The 12,004-nt window shown below is 34.5% G+C and overlaps 1 protein-coding gene across 7 annotated transcripts in view; it reads left to right on the top strand.

Moving 5' to 3' along the window:
- The window catches only part of LOC130606984 (sodium channel protein type 2 subunit alpha-like), a 75,662-nt gene extending 64,073 nt beyond the window's left edge, over positions 1-11,589 (top strand). For 5 of the 7 annotated variants that reach the window (XM_057423674.1, XM_057423672.1, XM_057423673.1 and 2 more), the window contains 6 exons: positions 128-409; positions 3,192-3,245; positions 4,166-4,303; positions 5,960-6,064; positions 7,160-7,430; positions 8,320-11,589. In XM_057423674.1, coding sequence (XP_057279657.1) covers positions 128-409; positions 3,192-3,245; positions 4,166-4,303; positions 5,960-6,064; positions 7,160-7,430; positions 8,320-9,512 — 2,043 coding nt within the window. In that variant the 3' untranslated portion in view covers positions 9,513-11,589. Of the gene's footprint in view, positions 1-127; positions 410-3,191; positions 3,250-4,165; positions 4,304-5,959; positions 6,065-7,159; positions 7,431-8,319 lie in introns of all 7 variants that reach the window. The other 2 variants (XM_057423670.1, XM_057423671.1) reach the window with 1 other exon arrangement.
- The last annotated feature ends 415 nt before the right edge of the window (positions 11,590-12,004 follow it).

The raw sequence follows: 12,004 nt of genomic DNA, 5'->3' as shown, positions 1-12,004 counted from the left end.
TTCCCCATAAATTTTAATGTAGCATTTTAACTGTCCATTCCATATTAATACTGTTTAAACATTTTAAAAGTATTTTTATTTTTCTGCTCACGAACTAAGTGGCTATTTTGTCTAATTTGTACACTAGGTGGTTGTAAATGCCCTTGTAGGAGCAATTCCATCTATCATGAATGTATTGCTGGTTTGTCTTATATTCTGGCTCATCTTCAGCATCATGGGAGTAAATCTGTTTGCTGGCAAATTCTATCACTGTGTCAACACCACAACTGGTGAGATGTTTGATGTCAGTGATGTCAACAATTATACTCAGTGTGAGGAACTCATAAAAAACAATCAAAGTGCCCGATGGAAAAATGTGAAAGTAAACTTTGATAATGTAGGAGCTGGATATCTTGCTCTTCTTCAAGTAGTAAGTAAATTTATATAATTTCTTTTTGCTCTTTTTAAAGACGTCTACAAAAAATGGGCAATTTAGGACTGTTAGGGAGTGGAATAATTTCTTCATAGCAGTGACGTACAGCTTACATAATTCTACTGCATTGTTACCTATATTTTTTGTATTCAAGATAGTAAAATAACTTTCCATTTCAAGGCTAGGGAACACAGTCTCATCGTGATGATAATAATGTGAAAATAATAAATGTAAAAGTTACAAGAATATTTTTACTGCTGCACAATAGAAACTTCAGGAATGTATTTCATGTGTCTTGCCATGGTGGGCAAGGCTCAGAAGTCCCTATAATTACTGAAAAGGTCTCTGCCCTCTTTTATGAGCTCTGTTACCTCGTAAGACAGGAGGGCAGACAGCAGCTTAAAAGAGGGCAGACAAGTAACTGGTCTGAAGTGAGAAATTACTGCCAATACCTCTTACATTCCAGAGGTTGCTTCCAACCCTAATGATTTGGTGATTCTGTGATCATTACACATCCACAGCAAAATTCTTTGAGAGCCAAAATCCATTAATCTAGGCACTTTGTCACTGTGAAATAATTTTTCTTTTCTCAACAGTGTGATCAAGGTAAAATGGATTTTCCTTCATGTTTATGCTTATCTAAGGAACCAGTATGTAAGTTAGATGGTAAAAATAAAAACATACCAACCCAGTGTCTCTGATGAAGATATTTGTTTAATACAGCCTTGATTTTCCGGAACTGGAAGCAGGTTTGGGGAAAGTAATAATAAATAAAGCAAGATCTGAGATTAGGGCACCCAATGTTTCATGTACCTTGGAGCCAATTCTTTATTATCGTAATGCTTGTGTAAGAGGTCTGAAATCCTCTAAGAGAAGTAGAAGCTGTCCATGGGAAGAATATGGATAGTTATTGATAAACAGATCCTACTTGAGTATTAGATCTGATTAATCATATAACACTTTCTCTTGATGTTGGCAGATAAACAGTACTTGCTACTAAAATAAATGTACTTTATTAAGAAGTACATGGAACTACAAAGACATTAAACTGTGGCTAAAACAGGAAAATGTAAAATACTTTTATGAAAAAAAATACTAATGATTTATAACTATTATATTCCATTAATGCTTGTTAAAGAATCATTATAATATATTTATGTTAATTATGGTATTGTCCTTGTGAAGTATTAGATGTTATTGTATTGCATGGCATATTCTATTCATTACTGCTACATATTCAAAGTCTGTAAAGTCAGCACTCTCATGTGCTGAGTAGTAGTACTGAATGATGATCCTAATTCTCTGACCAGATCGCGTTGCTACCCACTAGAGACTAAATCATCTTATTACCAATACTCGACTCTGAAAATGTACAAAGAAAACTTCTAGTCTCTTGAAACTGTCTGAATGTCGTCTCTGTCATTCATGCAGACAGTGTTGGTCTTTAATTCCTACATCACACCTGTGAACCTTTCATTCTTGTCTTTTATTCTTTCTGTTCTGATTCTTTTCTTTTCCAAAATTCCCTTCTGCCCTTTACTTTTCATGCAGAGATTAAAGGATCCTTGAGCATGTATCTTGTCACCTCTTCAGCTGATTGTCCCCATTAACATTCTCCCTCCGCTCTTCTCCTGTGTTTATTGCTCTTACCAAACTAATCCTCTTCTAATATTGCTATGCAAAGTGCACCAAATGCCTGCCAATTGTCAACTGAACCACAAAGAGCTATGAAGCCTGGCTTCAAGTATACCTTCTTAATATATATCTGTATTGCACTGCAAAATTCAGGACATAAAAACTGCAGGAATGCAAGTTTTCTGCTGTGGAAAGTTATAGCTGTACCAAAGTATCAGAGCTACTTCTGGAAAGCACAGATGCAAATATACCCCTTGGGATAATTCCTCTCCTGAATCTCCTTAGAAGAGATCTTTTTTATCTGTTCATTTAACAGGCATTTTAGCTCTTTTTTCTGTATTGTGAATAAGCCCGGAAACCCTGGCTAATGGGTGGGCACTTGCGCTTTCAACCGGCATGTCACACCAACCCTTTGGTGTTCCTCAGACAGTGGATGTTCCATGTCCATGAAAATCACTGCCTTAGAGCAATGATGACAGATCTTATTTTCCTCTATTCTACCCGAAGTCTCTATAGGAACTCAGCCCAGAGTTTTGCTGAAGTTAATCTCAGTTCTTTCATAGTTCACTTTTTTGGTCTTCTGAAAATCTTATTCCTCAAGAAATAATGTGTGTGTTTATATATATATATATATATGTGTGTGTATATACATATATATATATATTTTTATCGGAGACTATTCCTTTTAGCTATGTGGGATTAAAACATTTCTAAAAATACCATGGTAATTTAGACATAGCAAAAACATTCAGATGCATGTTCATATCTGTTCAGAAGTTGTACTGCTGACTCCATCAATTCATACTGTGCACTTGATAAAATTTTTGTCAGCATGAGTGGTTCTAGTAGATTTTACTTGAACAGCTCCAGTCTATCCAAGTCTACCATTCTTAATCTGCAAAGCAAGAATCTGCAGCTCCAAATACACTTTGCCCTTGCTGAGACCTTCAGAGACTTTTAATAAGTGAAAAATAACTTCTCAAAAAAAATAGTATTATTATAAAAAATATACCCGTGTTAATAAATGTGGTTTACATATTTAGATATCATTTTACTAAAAGTTAAGGCCCAAATGCTGTGACCTAGTTATTTTCCACATCATGAATTTTTATAGGAAAGACAAACAACTGTATTTTATTTCTAGGCTACTTTCAAAGGATGGATGGATATTATGTATGCTGCTGTTGATTCACGAGATGTAAGTGTAAGACTTTCATATATAATCTGTTGGCCATGTTCTGAGTGTAGAATTTAAACAGCTACACATACAATAACATTAAGAATTATAATCAGCACCAGTACATATTTTTCTAGATACTTTTAGTCGAGAAATGAACTTTATCTAATTTCATGAATCTTAGAATTTGTAGTGGAAAGAATTAATCCTACTTCCTTCTGTTTAGGCAAATAAGATAAATTAACTTAATGGGACTTTTTTAAAAAGCTAATGTTAATTAAAAAAGAAGAAGAGGGTTTTAAACCACTTCTTTTGGTAATCTTGGGTATTAATTTAAGATTATATAATGCAATTATTACATATTGAATATATTAATCTTGTTTTATAATATGTAACTACATTTCATTTTTTTTATTTAGGTCTGAGCACTGCCTTTATATATTTAAGTGCAATTAAATTCCAAGTTTGAAGAACATCTGTTTTCTAGGAATTAGAATTTTAAATAGGCTACAGAACTAAATCATATAAGCCCAAAAGAATTCCAAGGAGATTTAGGCGATAGTAAAATCGATTGATTCTGTTGCATCAAAATATACTGAACATAATATAAAATACTTAGATTTGTGCTGTTAAAATTTTAAGTATTAATGACTGCTCTCAGTCCCACATTGGTTCTTCCTTCTATACAAGGAACTTTGTGTATATGTACATACATAAACACATCTGTGTGCATATTTAGTCTAAAATTCCATATGAGCAATCATTCTTTCAACCTCCAGTTCTCCAAATACTGAGTGGAATGGACATGTTTAGTCTTTTTAATAACTAAGTACAGTTTAAAGATTTTCTAGCTAAGTTAGCATATACCTACTCATAAATTATATGCACTGTGTTTTTACATTTAATATTCCCAGGTTGATAAAATTTACAATGTTTTGCAGGTAGAAGATCAACCTAAGTATGAGGACAACTTGTATATGTATCTTTATTTTGTCATCTTTATCATATTTGGATCATTCTTCACCTTGAACCTTTTCATTGGTGTCATCATAGACAACTTCAACCAACAAAAAAAGAAGATAAGTATTTAAAATGTTTCCATAGCTCTACAAATTAACTTTTTAATGTAAAGCTAATAAAAATCAAAAGTCATTTTGAGTCCTTGAATAAAAACATCTCTTTTTTTTAACACAATCTGTGTTGAATCTGTGTGCGTGATTTTGACCTTTGCATTTCATCATTTTGACAAGTGAAAAGGGACAAGTCAGGAGTTGGGTCATAATACTGTGCAAATTGTGTAAGAGCTAAAATGAAAATGCAAAAAGGGAATGTGCATTATTCTTTTGATTAGATGCAATAATATCTGCCATATTAACCTTTTAGTTAACTTTTAAAATTCAAGATAAATTAATTTTAATTAAACTTATAAACTGTTGGCACTTAATATAATACGGCATTGTTTTCATGCAGTAGATAATAGTTCTGAAAACTGATTAAATAGTGGGTTAATAGTAAGTTCGACAGACTTCACATGAATAGGCTTAAAGATACAAGTAAAAAAGTGTACAAAAGAAGTCTATTTTCTAACAATTTTGTAAGAAATTAGATGAACTTGTTAGACACAATCTATAATTTATTAGCAATAATAATGCAAAGGTATAAAAGGAAGATTTATTTCTATACATTTGTCATACAAGTCTGCTTAAAAAATATATTGATAATGCAAATAATTTCTAAATAATTTTAAAAATAAAAAAATACAAATAATCACATTTAAAAAATTTTGAAGGCTCATGATTCTTAGCCTTCAGCTGCCAAAATGAACCTCAGGATCATTCTAAATCTTTGTATGCTGTGAAAAAGCAGTTTTGATTTGGTTTTATCTGGTAACCAAGTAGAAAGCAGCAGTACTAAACAGAATCTATGGTTAAAGTCAGTTGTGAACTACAGAAATTTTTCCTTGTGAAAATATTCTTTAGCTTCTTAAAAGAGCCATAAACACATCTGAGGCTACTTCCTCCGTTTCTATCAGTTATGCTTTGAACTTCAATATCCAGTTTAGCAGACAGAGACTTTGGCATTATGTTTCTATCTAACTTAGTTCAGATTCACTAAGCACAATTTATATTGAAATTCAGTCAGTTGCACATCTAAGTGGCAGCATGTGCATCTGCAAACAAAGGCTAATTTGAGTTAGTCAAGGTTCTAGTGATATTTTAATTAATAACTTGCTGTGGCATGTTTTGAATTACTTTTTTTAATTTTGTACCAGAGGTGATTAAACCCCTCAGATTAGACCCAAATACTCTCCCCTGACACAACTTGTGCCTCAAAGTTACCTCATTTTAGACCTAGCTATCTGTAATCTTAAAAGTCTGTCTAGAATTTAGGACACATGAGGAAACAATCAGGGTTGTATGCCCCAAATCAGCAAGTTATTTAACAGCATCAGTATAGTAACTTTACAGCAAAATAGACATTTTAGCCATGTCAGCAAAAGTGAGCATGAAGAAAAATTCAACTGTCAGCCTGACAAAGGGGAGGTTTTGTTTTTTTTAGGAATGCATATGAACATCCACACTCTAAATACCTGAACAACATCACTTTTGTTATCTAAATCAAATATATTATATTACAAAGAGACATACCATGGTATTATATTACAGAGAGACTTCCTGTAGTTAAATGTTGTATGCATGGACACGGCAGTAATTAGTTTTGATATTATTTTTTACTTTGGAGGTCAGGACATATTTATGACAGAAGAACAGAAGAAATATTATAATGCAATGAAGAAACTGGGATCCAAAAAGCCACAGAAACCTATACCAAGGCCAGTGGTAAGAGTGATTTGTTTTTTAAAACCCCTAATATTAAATATTCATTGGGGAATATAATTTTGGCCAACAAGAAAAGGTTATATGTCTGGAAAGAAAATATTATTTCTATTTATTTTATTGTAAAGGTAGAATTTGTCCCTTTTTTTCTTCATTCAGTGGACTAGATTTTTCATGTTTCATTTAAAAACATAGACTCAGAAATATGAACTGTAGGTATTAATAAGGTTAATGTTATGAATTTCATAATTCCCTAAATCCTAGAAAATTACAGTTAATTGTATCATTTATTGGTTCTTGTTACCCCCAGATAAACTTAATTTTCTGTTTTCTTCTCCCAGAAAATGTGTAGGAAATGAGGAGGCACTGGCCCTTGCTGAAGACAGAAGGGGGCAGTGGTCACCTAATGAGAAAGACAGATGCAGATAATCTTACAGGATAAAAGGACACCCTAGGGAGCAAAGCATAAACTAGGATAAATCTGTCTCTGAGATAAGAAACTGTTATTTACTGTACTCCTACAGTGTTTGGAAAAAATAAAATACTTGTTGCACCTTATGCACCAAGTGGTTAAAAATAGTCTTTCTGAGGAGAGACATATGGCAATAAACATTTAGCTAAGTACTAAAGAAAAACTAGGATATTGCAGTCATGGTGTGTTGGAGACATGTAACTTCAGCATTTCAACGATCTCACCAAGCACGATTAGGTTAAGAAAGAGAGAGGCCTGTCTGGCTATTAGTATTACAAACCAGCTAAGAATAATAAGTATCTATTTGGCTGGTACTCTTGCTGGCTGTCAAGTTATACCACCTCTTTTACACCAAAAGAATCAATTGTCAATGTTATTACTGTTATTATTGCATTGTTTCCCTTCCCATCCCTTCGGCCAACAGTGGTACACTTCTTGATCTGCTCTCAAAGTGATCTCACAGAGTGAGACACAAACCAGCATGTGCTTAGTATATATTAACAGATGTGTCATGAATGGGTGTTGCTCTGCACTCCTAAATCTTGCAGGGGCTTGCTTTCCCATTTGGCATTTGTAAAGAGAAATATTTTCAGACTATAAACTGTATCCCATCTCTGGTTTTGCAGAACAAATTCCAAGGCATGGTCTTTGATTTTGTAACCAAACAAGTATTTGACATCAGCATCATGATACTCATCTGCCTTAACATGGTCACAATGATGGTAGAAACAGATGACCAAAGTAAAGAAATGGAAACAATTTTATCCCGGATTAACCTTGTGTTCATTGTCCTTTTCACTGGAGAATGTGTCCTGAAATTGATTTCACTTCGCCATTACTACTTCACTCTAGGCTGGAATATTTTTGATTTTGTGGTTGTGATTCTCTCCATAGTAGGTAAGAGCAATTCCCTTACAAGAAAGAACTAGTGGAAGGAAAAGGGAACATTTGTTTCAGAAATGTTATGATACTGAATTTTTATTGAATGCTATGAATATGAATTTTTCTGTTTCCTGTATGACTTAAATGTTGATTCAGATCTTCACGCATTATAGCGTACAATATAAGAAATGTTGCTTTGTAAGATTTTTATCTCTTCCATACTATTTCCTGTCATCTTCCACATCAGAAGAGATGAACTATTTGGCACATCAGATTAACAGGGAATCCTTAGTGGTATATGTGAACTAACCACAAATTTGTTTTCAGTACTAAACCTGAAAAGTATGTGAAGGGGGTGAGATTTTTAATTGCTTTTGATAACTAAGGACTTGGTGAATATTTAGATTTCTGTCAACTAAAAGCTAATGACTCTCCAAGGTGCAACTGAGTTGCGTGACAAAACTTAAAGAGTGATACGCCTGAGCAAGGCTGTGCTGATACAGTGTAGATACTCAGGTAAAGAAAAATAAATTACTGATTTGCAGAAATTAAGTAATATAATTGTTCATAAAAGATGGTAGTAATAGGCTCGGCTTCAAGAACTAATTATGTCTAAGACAGAAATTTCTCTTTCCAGGCTGCTTTAGAAGTAACTGAAAACTTAGGCAGACCCTAATTACCTTGCCACAAGCGAGTCATATTTTACTTATTTTCCTTCTCCTAGATAACATTCCAACATCAGGAAGGTGCTTTCAAGAAAATGGAATAACTTGTATGATGTTTTGCTATAACTATGAGCTTCCTATACTGATTGTTTTGGAGACAGCAATAAATAAAACGTTCTATGGGCAGTGAATTAATGAATTTAAAATTACATTTTAAATATTCACTTTTTTTTCTCTAGGTATGTTCTTAGCTGAGATGATTGAGAAATATTTTGTGTCCCCAACGCTATTCAGAGTCATCCGACTTGCCAGAATTGGCCGAATCCTGCGTCTCATTAAAGGCGCTAAGGGAATCCGCACGCTGCTGTTTGCTTTGATGATGTCTCTTCCTGCTTTGTTCAACATTGGTCTGCTACTGTTCCTTGTCATGTTTATTTATGCTATATTTGGCATGTCCAACTTTGCCTACGTTAAGAGGGAAGTTGGGATTGATGACATGTTCAACTTTGAAACGTTTGGTAACAGCATGATCTGCCTGTTTCAAATTACCACATCTGCAGGCTGGGATGGTTTGCTAGCCCCAATTCTTAACAGTGGGGAGCCAGACTGTGATCCCTATAAAGACCATCCAGGGAGCTCCGTTAAAGGTGACTGCGGCAACCCTTCTGTTGGGATTTTCTTCTTTGTCAGCTACATTATCATATCATTTCTGGTAGTGGTGAACATGTACATTGCTGTGATTTTGGAGAACTTCAGTGTTGCTACTGAAGAAAGCGCTGAACCCTTGAGCGAGGATGACTTTGAGATGTTCTATGAAGTCTGGGAGAAGTTTGATCCCGATGCAACACAGTTCATAGAATACAGTAAACTGTCAGATTTTGCAGCTTCATTAGATCCTCCTCTTCTTATCGCGAAACCAAACAAAGTCCAGCTTATTGCAATGGATCTGCCCATGGTAAGCGGTGACAGAATTCACTGCCTTGACATCTTGTTTGCTTTCACAAAGCGTGTTTTGGGGGAAAGTGGGGAGATGGATGCCCTCAGAATACAGATGGAAGATCGGTTTATGGCAGCCAATCCTTCTAAAGTCTCCTATGAACCAATTACAACCACGTTAAAACGAAAACAGGAGGAGGTATCTGCTGTCATTATTCAGCGTGCTTACAGGTGTTACCTTTTAAGGCAAAAAGTTAAAAAGGTGTCTAGTATATATAACAGAAATAAAAACAAAGAAGGATATGGACCAGTTATAAAAGAGATAATTATTGATAAACTAAATGGGAACTCCACTCCAGAAAAGACGGATGAGAGTTCCTCTACAACTTCCCCACCTTCTTACGACAGTGTAACAAAGCCAGAGAAAGAAAAATATGAAAAAGACAAAGCAGAAAAGAACTACAAAGGTAAAGATGTCAGGGAACATAAAAAATAAAGATCTAAGAATTCTGCTTGTTGGACAACTTGTTTACAGTCTTTGAGAACGAAGCATCAGCTGGACTCCTGCAGGAGATTTATGCCAAACTGACAGTTTTTACACATACATATATGTGTGTGTGTGTGTGCGCGCGTGTGTGTGTGCATATATATACATTATATATATATACTTAAGGTCAGTGCCTATAACAGAACAGTGAACCTTCATCATCAAACTGTGACTCTGTGAATCAGGGTAACAAACTTGACAAGAGGTTACTGTTTTCACTACAGCTGACACTGCTAAGAACGAGGGAAAAAGTGGCTCCACAGAGAACATGGAGCATGAATTGAGTGCAAAGCGATAATTTTTTGTTTCACATTCTGCAAACACATAGAACAGTAATTCTCTTCACTCTTTGTAATGCAGCTGATACATTTGTCAGATTTTTGCAAAAGCAGTATTAGTGTATTTATTATTTTTTAATTCACAAGCTGTTTACTATTACATGTGACTATTTTTGTAGTAGGTTTTATGTTGGGGAAAGAGGTATGAGGACCAGGTGTTCTACTCTCAGATTCTCTATAATGTATAGAGGGAAGTGATTTGCATAGGCATGCTGCACTTGTCAATCATGCATAAATGAAAATATGACATTGCACAAAGCCAAATACTTTAAGAACTTCCAAGTTTCAGGGTTGCTCTTAAACTTGAGGTGTTCTAACTACTTGTATGACTGCATCCAGATTAATGTGCCTGGAAAGTCTCCCCTAATTTACAGGAATCTGCAATGACTTATTTTTATGCAAATCATTAAACATGCACAAGTTCTTGGTTCTGTTAAAAAATATTGTGTGGTTTCTGCACTGGAAAAACAGCTTTGCCAACATATACTTGAGAGTTCTCTTTTTTTTTTTAACAGCTAGAATTTTTTCCTGGATTACACTTGAGTTACTGCCTTCTCTCATCATAGCCAACATCCAGTGAATCAATAATACCCTTATCCATGTAAATATTAATGGTATACTGTTGTGCATATTTGAGCATAGAATTAAATGGCTTTGCCACATTGAATTGCATCAGATATGTACCACAGTATGGATAATTTGCAAGAGCTCAACGGGACATGTTGTCTTCTGTGTCATTATAGTTAGTTTGGAGAGTATCACTGATGCATGTCAATGCTTTTGCTGCTGTATCTCGCTCCTTCCACTGTCAACAGTCTCCACTATAGGAAGCCATGTGTCAGTGGTGAAGTGAATCAAATTGTCCAAGCAGACCTCATTCTTTCAAATCATTAAGCAATAGTTTGCAGCTATTTATGAGCTTCTTTAGTTTTGCATTTTAAAATTGAAGTGGCTACTATATGGTGTAGAATCAGACTGTACAGGCCATACTGCAAACTGTTTAACCTGTTGAAAATATGGTTAGCATATATAAATAATGTAAAGAAATACCACTGGCAACAGTTTTGTATATAAGAGAAGTGTCTTCAAGTTTGGATCACTGTTTCTTATATTTCTTTCCTCATTGACTTTTTAACCACAGTTATTTCAAACTGGCATCATCACACTCTGAGAAAAAAAAAATGAGTATTCGTAGACTATTTTCTTTTAATATTATATTTGAATATATTTCAATGTGAAGTAAATTGTGTAAATCTGGAACCCAGCTTGTTTCCAAATAGTTATATCTGGTAACAGGAAATAGCAAGGAAATTATTAGAGGAATGTGCAAATTTCTAGCGCTGTTTGAATCAGAAGTTCCAAGATAGTCTCATTGTTCATTAAATCTTTGCTATCTTGCAGTGTCTGTTTACATAGCCTATTCTTATTCTTTTTGAATCATGCTGCACTAGACCTGTAAAACTAGGATCCACAATATTTCCCAAGAACAAAACAGCACATTTGTATAATTAAGGACATCAGGACATTTTGTGTTTCATACACAAGCTAACATTAAATGTAGAATCTTTCTTTTACAAATGTTTTTGACTTGTAATGTGTTGGTGAAATGCATGCAGGAAATTGCTATTACCATAAACAGCGTAAACAATATTACAAATGAGCCAAAAAATAAAGATTTCATTTTTTTATTTTTTGGTTTAGGGCTTTTTTCTTTTCCTCTTTGTCTCTGTCCTTCTCTTGGTTAAAGCAAGGTAAAAACTGGCTTTGGTACAAATAAAGAATGTTCTCTTTATCACTAGAACCAAATATGTTATTCTTCACATTTTAATTTTTATGTAAAACAAAAAAATCTGATAATTTTGACCCCCACCCCGTTGATTTTGACTTCTTTGCCACCAGCATGCCATCTGGGGATAATACAGGACACCTACACATTCTGCCCCAGCAGCCTTTCTGTCAGCCCTCAAGAGCCCTTCTGAAGTATAAAGGCAGTGCTTGTTATCTAGAGGTATTGTTTTAGTTTGCCACATTGCTGCTACCAAAGCTGCTCACACTTTATGAGTCTTAAATATGCAAACAAATTTTCCAACAGAGTTCCTCTGT

The sequence above is a fragment of the Pezoporus wallicus genome, unplaced genomic scaffold, assembly GCF_028554395.1.
Source record: "Pezoporus wallicus isolate ANWC-B61680 ecotype Strahan unplaced genomic scaffold, APGP_CSIRO_Pwel_v1 contig_1181, whole genome shotgun sequence".
NCBI classification, from domain to species: Eukaryota; Metazoa; Chordata; class Aves; order Psittaciformes; family Psittacidae; genus Pezoporus; species Pezoporus wallicus.
Note: the sequence above shows the minus strand (reverse complement) of the source record. Positions and strands in the feature narration are given on the sequence as shown.